The sequence below is a fragment of the Lipophrys pholis genome (genome assembly GCF_963383615.2).
Source record: "Lipophrys pholis genome assembly, chromosome: 19".
Lineage (NCBI taxonomy): Eukaryota > Metazoa > Chordata > Actinopteri > Blenniiformes > Blenniidae > Lipophrys > Lipophrys pholis.
Genome location: NC_137647.1, coordinates 4,021,413 through 4,039,624, shown reverse-complemented (window position 1 = coordinate 4,039,624; position 18,212 = coordinate 4,021,413). Strand labels below are relative to the sequence as shown.

The following is an 18,212-nucleotide window of genomic DNA, read 5'->3' as shown; positions in this document are numbered from 1 at the left end:
GCGCTGAGCAGAGGGCAAACACGTAGAGTGACATAAAGTCAAACAGGCCAAACGAGAACAAGACGACTTCCAGTAAAAGTCCATAAAAATGAAAAGAAAACAACAACGTGTTCAGTCAGCGGGAAAACGAGAAGGATCCCTCGAGGGAACGTCCCTCTTCCCAGAATGGAGTGTTCCCATAATCGGAAGCAGCTCACTAAGAACCCATTTACACTTTTTATGGTGAGAACGCATCGTTTTAGCATATTCGTTTCCGAGAAGCTCTGTGTTTTTTTTACACGGCAACGTTTTGAAAACAGCAGAAATGCTGTGCGCTATTAACATTAAGAATGTGAGCGCTGAGCACCACTGTCGCCCCAAAACGCAAAAAAAAAAAGTCTTGAAAACATTGTTGTGTAAATGGGGCCTTAGTATGGATGTTATACTCATTAAGTTTATTTAATATCACTTTGTGTGATGATGTTTGTTAGAGTTCTTTCAGATAAGTGCGTTGTCACATGGCGCCCAGTCCAATGACGTCACATTAGCGTCTGTAAAACTTGCTTCTTTCCCAGCTTTAAGGTGGATTTTCCCACGTGAAGTGGTATACAAGTTCTATTACAAAAAAAACGGCATTGTTCTCGCCATGATGACGATTAGAAACGGAGCGCTGAGGTGAAGTGGTACTTCTTGGATCGGTGAAAACTGTACCTGAAGTTTCTATTTTCTATTCCATGGGGAAAAAAACAAAAGATCAGGCTATAACTGGATAACAACGACTGGATTCTGCTGATATCCCGTAAAAGCTGATCCAATTCTCTGGCCGCGGAGTTAAATTTGCTGCTTTCACGGCTGAATGAGTCTTTTTTTTTTTAACAGCCGTCACTCTGATTATTTCCACAGTTTCATCTGAAATCATTAGCTGACATCAATCCTGTCACCCACTGACACTACACCCACTAATATTCTCATTATGTCGATTTATAAGAGAGAGTTTTCGCCTTTTGCTCCTCAAATACATGAACAATAATAATAAGGGTGGTTATATAACAGCCGTACAAAGGGTTTTTAAAGCGTGGAGGGAATTCAGAAGAAAATAAGCAGATTTCAGGTCCTGTAGTGTGTCCATTACCTTGAAGCAGATGTTTGAGTTTATGAAATGGATTTAAAAACAGATGTGCTTTGGGGTTTGAAGTCAGAAAGGTTTCAATTTCTTCAATTTTCTGCTCAAGCTGAACTCATTCATGTCCTTCTGAAGATCGAACACAATGAAACAAACACAGTGAAGGCCACAACAGACCCAACAGCCTGGTTTCAGGTCTACATGCATGTGTGTGTATATGTGTGTGTGTATGCGTGTGCAAATTCTAAGTGATCTGCAGTATGTTTCCTGTTTGTAACACCAGTGAAAAAAAAAACAAATTTACGAGAAAAAATGAACTTCAACACGTCAGTTTCAACACATCAGTTTCAACATGCCTGATTTAACGCTTCTGCTTTAATATGTCTGCTCCAACATGTCTGCTTCAACACGTCTGCTTCAACACGTCTGCTTCAACATGTCTGCTTCAACATGTCAGTTTCAACATGTCAGTTTCAACATGTCTGCTTCAACACGTCTGCTTCAAAACGTCTGCTTCAACATGTCTGCTTCAACATGTCTGCTTCAACATGTCAGTTTCAACATGTCTGCTTCAACATGTCAGTTTCAACATGTCAGTTTCAACATGTCAGTTTCAACACGTCTGCTTCAACACGTCAGTTTCAACATGTCAGTTTCAACATGTCAGTTTCAACACGTCAGTTTCAACATGTCTGCTTCAACATGTCAGTTTCAACATGTCAGTTTCAACATGTCTGCTTCAACATGTCTGTTTCAACATGTCAGTTTCAACACGTCTGCTTCAACATGTCAGTTTCAACATGTCTGCTTCAACATGTCAGTTTCAATGTGTCAGTTTCAACATGTCTGCTTCAACATGTCTGTTTCAACATGTCTGTTTCAACATGCCAGTTTCAACACGTCAGTTTCAACATGTCTGCTTCAACATGTCTGCTTCAACATGTCAGTTTCAACATGTCTGCTTCAACATGTCTGTTTCAACATGTCAGTTTCAACATGTCTGCTTCAACACATCAGTTTCAACATGTCTGCTTCAACATGTCTGCTTCAACATGTCTGCTTCAACACGTCAGTTTCAACACGTCTGCTTCAACACGTCTGCTTCAACACGTCTGCTTCAACACGTCTGCTTCAACACGTCTGCTTCAACACGTCAGTTTCAACACGTCTGCTTCAACACGTCAGTTTCAACACGTCTGCTTCAACACGTCTGCTTCAACACGTCTGCTTCAACATGTCTGCTTCAACACGTCTGCTTCAACACGTCTGCTTCAACATGTCTGCTTCAACACGTCAGTTTCAACACGTCTGCTTCAACACGTCTGCTTCAACATGTCTGCTTCAACACGTCTGCTTCAACACGTCAGTTTCAACACGTCTGCTTCAACACGTCTGCTTCAACATGTCTGCTTCAACACGTCTGCTTCAACACGTCAGTTTCAACACGTCTGCTTCAACACGTCTGCTTCAACATGTCTGCTTCAACACGTCTGCTTCAACATGTCAGTTTCAACACGTCTGCTTCAACACGTCTGCTTCAAAACGTTTGCTTCGACATGCCTGATGTAACACTTCTGCTTTAATATGTCTGTTTCAACATGTCTGCTTCATCATGTTTCCTCCTTCGTGTTAGTCGGCGTTTCCCTCCTGCTCCTGCAGCAGCCCAGTGATCACAGACTGTAACGTGTCATTACTGCTCCGCCCTGTTCCTGCTGCAGCCTCTGACTGGCCTCTAATAAGCAGGATGGAGAGCGGCAGTGTAAAGAAATACCTGCAGACCAAACTAAGGGGGGAAAAAATCACCACGGGTACTAGGTTTGTGTGTGACGGGCAGCTTCACGGTGACCTCTAGTGGTGAAAGCAATCATATAAAATCCTGGTTTTGTATGTAAACATTGAAATATAACACATTGGTGTCCAATATTCAACATTTCCAAGCTTTTGACCTCATTTTGGTTTCTTCACCAGGACACAAACAAACAACCGCTGTTCCATCGGAATGGCGCGACCCGGCTCTACTCACTGGAGCCAGAGGCAACAACAGAGAATTTATCTAAGATCAGTTTCCTTTGAAGCTTTCAAAGATGGCTTGCGACGAAGATGAACGGTGTGACGGCGCGATGGAGGGGAGTTTCAGTGTTTGTGGTGCTGGTTGGCTAGTTGTTTTTGTTTTTTGACCCACTGTCCCTTTAAGTAAAGATATTACATCACTGACAACACCCACCCACATACCCACCCACCCTCCACCCCCCTCTGTGATTGAGCGCGTGCCGCAGCACAGCGACACTCCCCCCAATCTCTGCTGCGCTCGCGCTGCCTTTATTACGGTCGCCACCGCAGTGTGGGCGGGGCCTCCGCTGTCACTCACCCGCTCGCTTTGTTGTGAGAGGGGAGCCGACCGAGTGCTGCCGAGTGGAGCCGAGTGGAGCCGATTGAGAGGAACAAAAAATATATACGTTTGTAGCGTGAGACGGGAACAAATAAGTGAGTGAGTGAGTCAGTCTGTCAGTAAGCCAGTCGGAAAGTAAACGAATAGGCAAACAAACAAATACATACATGTTTTTGTCAACGTTTTCAAGTTTTTTTTATGGCCACGTGACTTTCTATATGAGGGTACACGTGCACGTGTTTTCTGTGTCATTGTTTGCTGATGTGTAGAGACTCTGTTAAAAAAAACTGACAGAAACGGAACGTGAGCAAAAAGAAATTATGGTAAATATAGAAAAGGAACTCAACATGCAAACATTTAGATATCAACATGTTGTGCTTCAAAATGTTGAAATAGATCAATTTAATTATTTATTTTATTTTATTATTGTGGACTACTACAAAAACATCAACATATATATGTGTGTGTGTGTGTGTGTATATATGTATATGTATATGTGTGTGTGTATATATATATATATATATATATATATATATATATATATATATATATATATATATATATATATATACATATATATACATATATGTGTGTGTGTGTGTGTGTGTGTGTGTCGGGACCAGATCTGAACCTGAAGCTCTGATCTGGACGAAGAGGTGCAGAGGAAGGTGAAAACTGTATTAAGGGGACAAACCATAAACATTTTTCAAAGAAAATGGGGATAATAAATCAACTTCTCATAAATAAAAACCTAAAAAGTTTTAAAACTAACTCTTCACTTTGCTCCAGTTTTTTTTTATGGTTGAATCATTTCATTCTTATTTCTGGAGACTCTTTTTTTATTTAAAATCCAATTTAACTGAAAACTGAAGAGTCAAATGAAAATTCAATTCTAACCCTCTTCACCTCCTGCTCCTCCTCTTCCTCCTTCTCCTCTTCTACCTTCTCCTCCTCCTCCTCCTCCTCGGTTCAAGGAGCTGTTCCCAGTCATGTCTTATTGAGGTTTTGGCTGTGAAGTTATCTGAAGAGGAAACATGTGCAGCCAGAAGGAGTCATCAGGAGGAGCAGAGGAGTCAGTAGGAGGAGCAGAGGAGTCAGTAGGAGGAGTAGAGGAGTCATCAGGAGGAGCAGAGGAGTCAGTAGGAGGAGCAGAGGAGTCATCAGGAGGAGCAGAGGAGTCATCAGGAGGAGCAGAGGAGTCAGTAGGAGGAGTAGAGGAGTCATCAGGAGGAGCAGAGGAGTCAGTAGGAGGAGTAGAGGAGTCATCAGGAGGAGTAGAGGAGTCAGTAGGAGGAGCAGAGGAGTCATCAGGAGGAGCAGAGGAGTCAGTAAGAGGAGCAGAGGAGGAACAGAGGAGTCAGTAGGAGGAGCAGAGGAGTCAGTGGGCGGAGCAGAAGAGTCATCAGGAGGAGCAGAGGAGTCAGTAGGAGGAGCAGAGGAGTCATCAGGAGGAGCAGAGGAGTCAGTAGGAGGAGTAGAGGAGTCATCAGGAGGAGCAGAAGAGTCATCAGGAGGAGTAGAGGAGTCAGTAGGAGGAGCAGAGGAGTCAGTGGGAGGAGCAGAGGAGTCATCAGGAGGAGCAGAGGAGTCAGTGGGAGGAGCAGAGGAGTCATCAGGAGGAGCAGAGGAGTCAGTAGGAGGAGCAGAGGAGTCACCAGGAGGAGATGAGGATTCAGTGGGAGGAGCAGAGGAGTCAGTAGGAGGAGCAGAGGAGTCATCAGGAGGAGCAGAGGAGTCAGTAGGAGGAGCAGAGGAGTCACCAGGAGGAGATGAGGAGTCAGTGGGAGGAGCAGAGGAGTCACCAGGAGGAGATGAGGAGTCAGTGGGAGGAGCAGAGGAGTCATCAGGAGGAGCAGAGGAGTCAGTGGGAGGAGCAGAGGAGTCATCAGGAGGAGATGAGGAGTCAGTGGGAGGAACAGAGGAGTCAGTAGGAGGAGCAGAGGAGTCAGTAGGAGGAGCAGAGGAGTCACCAGGAGGAGATGAGGAGTCAGTGGGAGGAACAGAGGAGTCAGTAGGAGAAGCAGAGGAGTCATCAGGAGGAGCAAAGGAGTCAGTAGGAGGAGCAGAGGAGTCTGTGGGAGAATGTTAGACTCCCTCTCGCCACATGTCCTGATCAGTGCCAACATGAAGGAGGAGGAGCCTAACTCAGCAGTTACACATTACTGCATGCAAAGTAACTAGTTACTTGGTAGAATTCCTGTGTTAATAACGGTCACACACGATTAACCCATTAATGTAAATGTGACGTTAAATCATGAAAAAGATGTTCTATAATCTGGACGTTAGTGGGAGGAAGATGCTCTATAATATAGATGTTAGTTTAGGTTGATGCTCTATAATCTGGATGTTAGTGGGAGGAAGATGCTCTATAATCTGGATTTCAAGAGGAAGATGCTCTATAACCTGGATGTTAGTGGAGGAAGATGCTCTATGATCTGGATTTCAAGAGGAAGATGCTCTATAACCTGGATGTTAGTGGAGGAAGATGCTCTATAATCTGGATTTCAAGAGGAAGATGCTCTATAACCTGGATGTTAGTGGAGGAAGATGCTCTATAACCTGGATTTCAAGAGGAAGATGCTCTATAATCTGGATTTCAAGAGGAAGATGCTCTATAATCTGGATGTTAGCTGAAGTTACATCAGTTGGTTACTTCTTTAATCTAGTACTTGAACTGTTTGAAATGGTGAAAACTGGTTTCAGGCTGGTCTGATGGCTTCCAGGTTCTGCTGTGCTTGTTTCCTCACTGACTTGCTCTGAAACGATACTCCTGGTTAGTTTACGTAGAGAGCAAGTTACGTCTCTCGCAGATTGTTCAGGTTCAACCAAGGTAACGGTAACCGAGTGACACACACACACACACACACACACACACACACACACACACACACACACACACACACACACACACACACACACACACACGCCCTTCATTTTGGTCCAAGGTGAAATTGTGTTGCAGTTACAGAGGAGACCAGCAGGGGGCGGAAGAGACAGCAGAGATGCTGACATTTGTTAACTTATCAAGTGATCAAAGACAGAATAAATAAATACATTTTAGAAATACGTGGGCGGGAAAAGTGAAGGCAGATTTGAAGAAAAGCTCACATTATTACGTCAACGACTGAGTTCAAACTGTCAAACAGTGAGTCACTGGGACTCAACACAATATTATAGTTAATCTACATAAGTAAAAAATATAAAATAACACAATCCAAACTTTAGAGCAGAAAAAAGTCAGTAAAACTCAGAAAAGATGTAACTTTTTGCTACTTCGGTTTTTTTTTAGTTCAGCCATCAGAACTTTTTGTTCTTCAGGAAACTGAACGGTTTCACACCAAAAACTTTCTGCTGATTCACAAAATCCTGCACACACACACGCACACACACACACACACACACACACACACACACACACACACACACACACACACACACACACACACACACACACGCACACAGTTTCTCTACTTCATGAGATCATCACATTGACTTACATTGAACTTGTGCAGATTTACTCTAAACTCAACAGCTTATTAGAAGTTACTGTCAGAGTAACTGTAACTACAGTGTGACCTGCCAACATTGGTCCTTCAAAGACACGAGTCCTCCCCCAAAGAAATCCTAAATAAACTTCATCTTTCTTCTCCCTTCTGTTGTCAGTGTTTTAATGTTTTGTGCTGAGAAGTCTTCACGTCGTGTCATTGTTTTCCTTTTTCAGTTTGTTTTCATTGTTCTTGCTCCCTGTGGCTTTTTCCATCGGTTGCTGTTTTTCCTGCTGACAGGTGTCGCTGGGTCGGCTGGCGGTTGGTTTGGGGCGGGCTAACGGTCGCTGGAGGTGTGAGGATCTCTGGATACGTGACACAGTCTTTAGACTTCAGGACGGATCGTCAGCCAGTGAGTCGCTTTTATATTGTGTCTCATTTAAGTCCATATTTTTACTGCAAGATTTCTTTTTAAACTTAGAAATGCATATGGTGTAATATTAATACACAAAGAAAAGTAAATTTGACATAGTTTGAATGTAACGGTGAATATATTTTGCATTTATGTAACAAACATGCTGAAAAAGTTTTTTCTTTCATGATGTAGATTATATGTCTAAATTAAAATGTTATAACATTTCACATCAGATGTTGTGATTTACAAAAGGTCATAACTATCACAAAGAACATTTAAAAAAAAAAAAAAAAAGTTCCTTAACTTTGTATGTTTTAAGTTTAGTAATCACAAAACTTTTCTAGGAGAGCTGTCTGTAACTTCAATTTCAAAAATATTAAAAATTTACAAAAAAGCTTTTTCTCGGGAAAAATTATGGAAGTAATAAAAATTTTATATTTCTTAAAAGTGAGAGATTTGATTTGTTACATAGTGAATTTTATGTAAATTTATCGTCTTAATAGAAAAATTATATTTAACGTGACTGATGGTGATTGACGATCATTCTGACCAATCAGCACAACTTCCATTTGTTCTACATTTTTGGAGCAGAAACAGATTTTCTTGTGTGTTTTGTTTCATTAAACTGAAATATTTGAAATGACTGAAATATTTTCACATTTGTAAAGAAATATTTCACAATATCATCTTTCGCGATTCGCTCCGTAATACCGCTCTCCACCAGCAGATGGTGTGGTAGGTCACTGTAGCATCCAGTCTGAGAACGGATGGTCAAATCCACCGATGAAGAGCTGGACACTGGCACTGTGAGGACAGACTGGACGGCGCAGTGAATTTACATTTACGTTCTGAATCTTTCACCTCCTCCCAGTTGCGATACCCCTCCTCCGGCTCCTCCTCCTCCTCCTCCCTCCTCCTCCTTGCACCAGCTGTCAGACCACCTCCTTCATCGAGTGTCAGGACGCTCCCTTCGTTCCGGGCCACGACCTCACCGCGAAGGTTTCAATGTGGTGACGATGACGCTGACGATGGCGCCAGTGTCGTCAATCTGAAAGACTTCATGGTGGGCGGAGTCATGGGGAACTGCACCGTGTGCCACAACCGCCTCCTCAAGCAGGTGATCGGCACCGACTGAGCGTCCTGGTAGGAACCGGCCTGATGCTTCGGCTGCTTCACTCACAGCCGCCGTTTCCTCCTCAGATGCAGAAGCTGCCGGCCGCTGTGCAGGACTGGAAGGTCAAGGTCTGGAAACTCGTGACTCAACAAACACGAACACCTGCAGTTTGTTTATTTGTCGCACATCATCCGGGTTTTAATCCGCGGTCCGATAAACGTCAAAGGAAAGTTGAGGAACATAAATCACTCTGAACCACATCTCCCAGCATGCACTCTGTCCTCAGGTGCAGTGTCTACGTTGCATCAGCAGTCAAATCTTTGACTCCAGCCAATCGGTGATAAAGGATGAGAGTTCATCTATGAAATATGTCATTCATATATTCATTAAAATATATCATCTCCACATTTGTAGTCCCGTAGCCGTGTGCTACTTGCCAGTATTCCTAGTGTTAAAGTATTCTCAATGATCTAGTTGTGTTTCGAGTACCCTCAGTATTGTCAGAATTCCCAGTCTCCCCAGTGTTCCAAGTATTTCTGTTGTCCTCAGTATTCCCAATTCTCCAAGTGTCCCAGGTACTCCGAGCCTGATGGAGGCGTTCAGCCTGTGTCTGGATGTCCTCACAGTGTGGATGGGCTCCTAGCTCCTGCCTCCTGAGTGAGCAGCTGACTGGGGAGTGTCTCAGGGAGGACCAATCAGAGAGCGGCAGAGAGCTGGCGCTTTTCTTTTTGTACCTGTAGTGACGTCATCCAGGTGGGCCTCAACTTTCGTGGACTGGCTGGTTTCGCTGTCGCAGGTTCTCACTCCGACTCCACCAGGTTTGTGGAGAGTTGCAGCGAGAAGGACAAGTTCTCCTTCCTGACGCATCTCTTCCAGTGTGATGACTACAGGTGAGTTTGTGCAGGTAGATATGTATATATATAGATCGGTCCTGAAGACGCTGTAATGACCTCATGTCATTGCGGTTTAGCGTCAGCGTGGACACAACACGATCATAACTCACAAAATGAACGAAGGTTTCAGCTTATTTTCTTCTCTCGGTTCAACTAAAGAGCTGGAGGAGATTTTATTAACATGGACTCTTCAGGAAACAGAACATTTCTGTTCAATTCTGTTCTTTCACAATAAAATACTTGTCTATAAACACATCTTTACCAACCCTTTAGCTTCTTGCCTTAGTGCACCAAGGAAGTAAAACTCAGACAAACAAGCTGACACAGCTTCAACAGTAGAGGAGGTCAGTAAAAGCCAAAAGTCAAATGTCTCACGACCGGGCTCCTGGTCCACATTCCAGACCTCCAGAAATACATGTGGAGGGCGAGCTGCAGTTACAGGGACTGAGACGGCTCTTCAAGGAAACTCGAAGGGAAAATCCACTTCCTCAGCAAGATCAGAGATCAGAAGCCGCCGGTCTCCACTTCTATTAAACTGAGATGAAGCCATCAGGGCCGTAACAACCACAGAGGTATCTCACTCCAATCTACAGCAGCCTGTGTTTCTAAACAATTATCTCCTACATCACATTAAAGATAAGATAATCAAAGTAATGGAACAAAAGGTCTGACGGGCAGGAACATCAGGAGAACCGAAGAGGAACTTCAAGGACGGCCTGAAAACCACGAGAACACAGAGTCCAGTGTGGTCAACAAAGGAGGCAATATTGTAGAAAATTTAGCTCGTCAATCATCCCAGTCAAAGAACAGTAACGAACTGATGTCACGTCGTCTCCCACCACCAACCAGAAACAGAGTGACTTCATATCTTCTCCACTATTAACCAGGAAGTAAAACAACAAAGAAACAACTATACTTCCCAGTGTGAGTTCCCCTGGAGAGGAGCAACCACATACAGTATTCACTCAGAGTGCGGTGATGGCGCCACCTGCAGGTCACACATCGGTTCAACACGCCAGGATTTAAGACTTAATCCAAGAGACGCAGCTGATAGAAGGAGAGAGATCTGAAGTCAGATTAGATTTTTGGTTATTTAGTTTTGACATTTTAAGTTAACTATAGCTGGTTTAATTTTTTTTTGTTTTAATGTTAGTTTTATGTTGTATGTAAACTCAGACGCAAGACTCAGTACTGTGTGGAGGTTTTCCATCATTTAAACTCAAATGAAAGACAGAATCTTCAAAATATGAAAACAATAAGAGCAGAAAATGGGAAAACGAGGCGTGTAAAACAGCTTCTGAGATCAAACTCACTCAGTTTGTAAAAGTCAACGTGATCCACAGACTGAAGAAACACATAGCCATAAACGTGAACATGGACATGAGTTGGTGAGGGTACTTGTGGGTACAAGGAAGTGACGTACCATTACATGGTCGCATGACATCATATCAAGGCCCATAAGAACCCAGATTTTTTCTGAATCACTCCATTGTTTCGTGTGGATTTTCAGTCCTGATCAATTAATGAGCCAGATTCCTTTTCTCTTCCGGGATCGAGCGACTCTAAACCACCAGTTCCTGTAACAACAGGACAACGCAAACGAAAAGTAAACGTTGGAACGGAGCAGAACTCATGTTTAACCCTCAGATCTACTGTATCTCTCCTGGATCCTCTGTATACATGAACACAGTGCATTTATAAAGTTTCTAGAACTGTTTCAACTAGAGCTACACTCGGTAGAGCGCAGACCGTCGCCAACGCCACATTTGTTTGAGGAAACCGCTTTAGCATTGCTAGCATGTTAGCCATGATTAGCTCATATCGACGCTAACTAGCCCGTCAGGTAGCTACGGCACTGCGTAAAACACTGAGCTGGGAGGGTCTCCATGGCAACAGACGCTGATCTCCTTTAATCTCCTCCATGAGGTGCCTCTCCCATCTGCTTTGTATGGGACTTTTTTACGCAGTTTTTTTAAAATTCATTCGGAAACGGTTTTGCCACTAACGTCCGAAAGTCTAATCAATGGGTCCTCGGATGACAAATCATCCTTGAACATTTCATGTAATTCGGGCTGCGAATTTTTGCGAAAAATTCGTCAAACGCATACATATGAACCAATAAATAGATAGATAGATAGATAGATAGATAGATAGATAGATAGATAGATAGATAGATAGATAGATAGATAGATAGATAGATAGATAGATAGACGCAGACAAAAACATCACCTTCTCGGTTCGACTTTTGTTGGCAAAGGTATTTAAAGTAGATTTTTTGTGTCCGGTTATACATTTAGCAGATATTTCAGCGGCAGTTTTGAAACGGTGACTCAGCACTTTGTGGTCTTCTCCCTCAGCCTCCGCCTGCAATCGCCTCCTCCGCTGAGCCAAGACTTCCTGGAGTCTCTGCGCAACCTGCCCTCCACCCACCCCCACAGGAACACCTCCGCCTTCCGCCACTTCATCTCCGTCTACGGCACTCACTACATCCGCGGGGTCACCCTCGGGGGTCGGCTGCACTACATCACCGCCGTCCGCACCTGCGAGGCCGCCATGAGCTCTCTGGTGGTCCACACGGTCAGCAGCTGTCTGTCCACCGAGGCTAGCACCACCATCAGAGCCGTGTCCTTCAAGAACACCATCAAGTTCTGCAAGCGGCAGAGGAAGAGCCTGAGACGCGTGGGCACCTTCAGCCGGGCCTTCAACGACCGCATCAGCTCCGTCAGTGGCGGCGTCAGCGACGTCCTCTTCCGCCCCGGCGGAGCTGCAGCGTACCTGAAGTGGCTCTGGTCACTGAAGAGGGTCCCGGGCGTGGTGTCGTACTGGATCAGCCCGCTGCACCTGCTGGTGAGAAGCAGTCAGGACGTCCCGAAGGGGGTGGAGGCGATAAATGTGGGGATGTTTGCGAGGGTTGTGGGAGACGTAGCTCGGTGTTCGGGGTGTCAATGGCATCCTGCTGAGGTCGACGCTGCGAGACGCCATCGCGACTACATCTGTGAGTGCGCCAAGTTGCAGCAGTGCCCAGCGAGCTGTCCCAGTGGACACCGCAGGCCCAGCTGCGCCTGTCAGTGTCACGGTCACCGCATGGATGACTCCAACTGCCGCCCCGTTGCGCCCGGCGTGGCGCGAATTAGCGCGACGGTGGTCCGAGCCGAGGGGCTGTGGGGGGACCACTTCACAAGAACAGATGGGTATCTGAAGGTGGCATACAGAGCGCATTGCGCCGCAACGCCCGGCGTCTGGAACGACAACTTTCCCCAGTGGAACTATCAGATTCACTTCGGTGCGGTCAACCTGCAGCAGAAACTGTGAGTAGCGCTGATTTCTACTGATCACACTCGAACGTTACTTGAGTGGGGACGAGCTGGAGAGTATCCAGGGATCAGCGCAGACTAAAGGGGGCTGCAGCTTTTCTTTGATCCTCTGGGTTGCCTTCACAGACTGCTTCGTTTCGAGATCTGGGCTCGGGACCACGTCTGGGACGACGACCTGCTCGGCACGGCGAGCGTTGTCCCGACGACAGGTGGAAACTCGGAGCAGAAATTTAGGCTGGAGCACGACACACTGGTCATCCGGCTGACGGTGCAATGCGCTCCCACCCTGCGGAGGGGGCGCTGTGCAAACAATATGTCCCCTTACCCGCCGGGCTGGAGCGCTGGGGGTCCGGGTGGTCCACATCAGAGGAGGGGCTGTGAGCTTCAGATGTCCTCTGAAATTAAACAATAAAAATGTATTTCTTAATGACGAGATTCATTTGAAACGTTTGGTAGAGGAAGCGTCACTGTATTGTCCTTTTCAAAAGGAGAATGAACGCAAACATTTTGTTTTTGTTTTCACTTGAACTTTTACATGGTTGTTTTGGTTTATTCAGAGTATTTCGATACTGTCCCTTACTATTCATTTTTTTTGTCTTATTTCTATTTTCTTGACTTATTTCATTTTCTCTCCTCTCTCACTTTGTCATTCTTCACCATAACATGTGACAGACACTCTAAATTGTTTTATTCAATACCAAAATTTTCAGCTCTCCCCGTTTTTAATTTGTAATTTAAATGCTGCAGAAAAAAACTGTACAATTAATTAACCTTGTATACCTTTATTTGTATTTGAATGTTTTTCAGTCTTTGTATTTTGTTCAATTGTGAATAATAATAATAATAATAATAATAATACCTGGATACTCTCAGGACAGGTGATGCAGTGTCACAGTGGCGTCAGCAGCTGTGACACACACACACACACACACACACACACACACACACACACACACACACACACACACACACACACACACACACACACACACAAAAGTGGACCGCGTCAGTGACTCCCCTGGGCTCTAGTTACTTAAAATCCATTTAAGTCATAGTCATATAGTACAAAGTGAATACTGAACAGTACGCTAAATGTTAATAGACCACGTGTCGTATCATAATGTGAAAGTACCAATATTCCCAGTAATAAAGCTCGTAGGTATTGAGGAGACGGGTTAATAAGGTGGATTTCTGTAGATTTCAGATTTTTTAAAGTGAAATCTTGTCCCATATGTTGATTCAACATCAATGAGGCGTCTGGGTGTTTATTCACATTAAAACTCACTGAATCAAACAAACACACTAATCAATGAACAATTTGTCGTCCCAACACTCTGATGTTAAACCACATCGTTTGAATTTATGTTAACCAACTTTACAGCACCTGGGAAGAAATTAAAATTGTAGGAGATGTGTGTCACAATACGCTGTGAGTGAATTTAAATAATCCATCAATATTTACTTCATCTGTGGATCCATTGGAAAGCAGTTGTCCTATCATTAACTCCACTCAGGTTGGTTTTGTTGTAGATGGAGCAGCAGCCCCACTTTGCTCTACATTTGATTCTAATTGATCGTCTGAAGATAAAAACAACTGGGAGGAGATTCGTTCCATAGTGAACAACTTCCAACATTAAAGAAGAAAACCGGAGAAATGATATCTCACTCCACTATAGACGTGTTATACTGCCTAGTTTGTTAATCCACAATGAAGCTCTTTGCAAGGTTCGAACTGCCTCGTATTGCTGGTGATGCTTTCAAAGACATCATCACTTTCTCTGTTTTAGTTGAGATTTTCTCCGATTTTCCTGAATTGTATCTTGTGTTCGAAAAGGTATATAGTTATATATGTGTGTGTGTGTGTGTGTGTGTGTGTGTGTGTGTGTGTGTGTGTGTGTGTGTGTGTGTGTGTGTGTGTGTGTACATTTTTTGGGGGGCCCTATAGGTGTCTTTGGTTTCAGGTGAATGAGGATGGAGGGGGTGGGTTGGTGTGTGTGTGTGTTGGGGGGGTGATGATGGAGGGCGGAGATAAAACTACGCGTGCGCACTATTTTCAGTCCCCTCCGCATCGCCCCCCTCCCTCCTCCTCCCCCCTCCTCTCTTTTTCTGCAGCATCAGTACCACCCCCCCCACCCTCTCCTCCTCCACCAACCCCCCCCTCTCGCTCGGTTTTCCTGCCGGGCTGCTGCGTTGCGCGCTGCGGGGCCACACTGCGACCGCACCGAGGAGGAAAGAGGAGAACGCCGCGGAGTTGAAGGGGGGGCATCCGGAGCCAGAGCGGCGGAGCGCCACTAAGAAGGAGAAGAAGAAGGAGAAGAGGAGGAGGAGGAGGCTGTGAGGATAAAAAAAAAAGAAAAAAAAAAGAAAAACCGGAGAATTAGGAGACGCGGTAGCGGCGGCGGCGGCAGAAGGCGGAGACGCGTCATACCGCGCTGTTCCTCCCTCCATCTCTGAGTCCGAGTCCAGGAGAACCGAACAGGAGCTCCGAGCCGAGCAGGAGGACGCGCACAGGACATCTTCGGGGAATCTATCTCGGAGCGACGCGGCGTCGGTAACCTCCCCCCCTCCCCCCCGGACCAGGGCCGATTCTCCGTGTTTGAGCAGCCAGCGGCGCGGCGACACCATGAAGGACCGTACGGCGGAACTGCGAAGTGTAAGCTGACATTTTCCTCTTTCCATCATCCCTGACGGCCTCCATCTTCCCACCTCTCCTCCTCTTCCTCCTCCTGCGGCCGCTGCAGCCTCTCGGCCTTGCCGCCTCTCCTCCGGAGGAACGGCGCGGTGCGCAGGGCGCAGGAAAAGCCGCTACAATTAAGGATTTGTGCGGGTTTCGGCGTGTGCGGGGGTTTGGAGGCGGCCAGCGCTGAGACTCCAAACCCCCTTCATGCTGTGAATACAGAGTGCGTGAAAGTAGCCGCAGAGTTGCGGGAGCCTGAAATGGAGGTGACGGGATGCGGTTGTGAGAGAGGATGCTCGGTCCGCGGCGAGCTCCAGCGGGGTGGGGGGGTGGGGGATAGGGGGGCGCGGATCCATTCATTTAACGTGTTTTCCGTCGTTAAACGCGGATGCTGGAGCGCGGCACCGCAGAGGCCCTGCCGCGCCGCTACCGCGCCGCTTCTTTCTCCGCTCACGCAGCGCTGCGTGCATGACGGGAAAACGGCTTAAAACGCTCCCATGCGTGCTAATTCCGATTCTGCCGTGCATGTGGATGCGTGCGTGCCTGGATGACCTGATGAAGAGGAGGCGAGGGGTGGGGGTGGGGGTGGGGGTGGGGGTGGGGGGGCGGGGGGGGGGGTGTAAGGGAGGGGGATGTGGTAGTGGGGGATTGAACTGGAAATGCAGTGATTTTTTTTTTTTTTTCCGAGGCCGCAGCGCGCGCCTCCTCCCTGATGAAGAGTGTGGGGGCCTCGGTCCGGACCGGGTGGGGGTGGGAGTGTTCTGGTGGTGGTGGTGGGGTGGGGTGGGGGTGGGGGTGACAGGAGGGAAATTGATGGGGGGCGGTGGGGGTGGAGGGAGAGAATGGATGAATCAGGGCGCAGGTGGAGCGGCGCGGCGCGACGCCGAGAACGGAGCGGTATCTGCCGCTTTCCGCGTGTTTAGAGCCGCTCCTGTTGTCGGGTGATAACTTGGGGGTGGGGGTGGGGGGTGGGTTTATTGTCCCACAGCCTCACCCATTTTCTGGTTGTGTGGCTGAGCACCGGGTGAGCCCGGAGGTGCGGAACGCGCGTGCGGTATATATGCGGAGCGATGCGGGCTTTTCTGCGGCCGCTCGGAGGGAACAGCTGATGCCGGCGGTTTGGGCGGATCGCGCGAGGGGGGGGGGGGGGGGGGGGTCTTTTTTTTAGGGGCGGGGGTTGGGGGGCTGTCAGCTGGTCAAACTCTGCAGCAGCTTCACGCGCCTCGCGCCTGTCGGGTTCAAGCAGCAGGTTCGCGTAAGGCTCCTCACATGTTCCGGGTCCGTCCGCCACCGAGCTGTCCGACATTTTTATGAATCAACTCTCATTTCACTGCATTTCACGCCTCCTCCTCTTCCTCCTCTTCCTCTTACTTGTCAGAGCTTCTGAGGGTCACATCTCTGTATCGTCGGTGGATCGACTCCTGATCGATAGTCTGTGATCAATGAATCAGCAGCTCCACTGTGTGTGTGTGTGTGTGTGTGCGTGCGTGCGTGCGTGTGTGTGTGTGTGTGGGGGGGGGGGGGGGGGGGGGGGGGGGGGGGGGGGGGGGTGATTAGCATTAGAAAAGTGACAGCCTCAGCAGCGCTGGAGTTTACCGCACTGCTGTCCATACCTCCATTCTCATCCATCACACCTTCCTCCTCTTGTTTCTTCTCACCTCCTCCATCTCTCCTTCCTCCTCCTCCTCCTCCTCCTCTCTTCTTCCATTCATCCTTCTCAGAAGGCCTCCTTCTCTTGATCATCCCTCCTCTTGTCCACCTCTTCACCATCCTCCTCCTCTTCTCTCAGTTTTATCCCCTCTCCTCTGTCTCCTCTCCATCAACCTTCTATCCTTCTCTCCCTCAGTCTGTCTCCATCCTCCTTTTTAAAAAGCAATCCAAACACAGCGACTGAATGAGTGTGAATAAAATGCTGATCTTCTTGGTGTCTGGACGCTCGTCTCCAGTCTTCAGCTGCTGATTGAGCCAAAACCAGGAAGTGGGATTAATGCTGAGACACGGAGCGAGGGAAGTTTTCAGTATTTAGATGAAACGTTCTGGAAATGAAAATGAGAAATGTCAGGAAATGACCTGAAGTCCACCAAATGTTTCCAAGACTGGAGACAACACGAGTTTAACTTCCATTCATTTTCTCCCGCTTATCCATTTCTGGGTGGCGGGGGTGGCAGTCTGAGCACCGTCACCCGGATCACATTGCACCGATTAAGAACCTTTCCCGCGGGTCGTGAGCCCACGGGAAACTTGTTGAAATTTAAAGAATAAATAACAGAATCATGAGATGAAACATAGCGTCTTCTTCAGTGAATCAGCTCAGATTAAAACCACAACATTGATCTGTGTTGACTTCTCACCCTTGCGAAATATGCGCACTATTAGTGCTTCTGAAAAGTTCCATTTTCATGGAGACAGAAGTGGGGTGTTTTCAAAAAGTTGCTCTGAGCACCATTGTCATGTGATGCTGCGTTTACACATTACACATTACAAATAGAATGTTCCCATCATTCGTGGCACATTCCTAACATTCTTAATGTGACATAACGCATTAATGGAAAAATTATATTTCTAAGGCGTCTTTGCTTTGTGTAAACGCAGCATCAACGGACGCCCAAAATGCTCAGGAAGTTTTCCGTTTTTCATTTGAAAACGTTATCGTAAATGTGGCCTAAGAGCAGGACTGTCACCATGTTTGATTCCTGAGTCACAACGAGAGAAAACAACAGAATGTTTTACAAAGGAAGAACATAAACAAGTGCGATCAGAGATTTCTGTCGCCTGCCAAACGTTGACCTGGACGCAGAAATTTTGGGAAACTCTGTCGTGTAG

The 18,212-nt window shown here is 46.5% G+C and overlaps 1 protein-coding gene across 1 annotated transcript in view; it reads left to right on the top strand.

Annotated features, from left to right (window-relative positions):
* The first annotated feature begins 14,888 nt into the window (after positions 1-14,888).
* LOC308124418 (syntaxin-1B) overlaps positions 14,889-18,212 on the top strand; it is a 28,453-nt gene continuing 25,129 nt past the window's right edge. Inside the window, exon 1 of the mRNA XM_080487383.1 lies at positions 14,889-15,365. Within this exon, the coding sequence (XP_080343509.1) occupies positions 15,336-15,365 (30 nt within the window). The 5' untranslated portion in view covers positions 14,889-15,335. The remainder of the gene's footprint in view (positions 15,366-18,212) is intronic.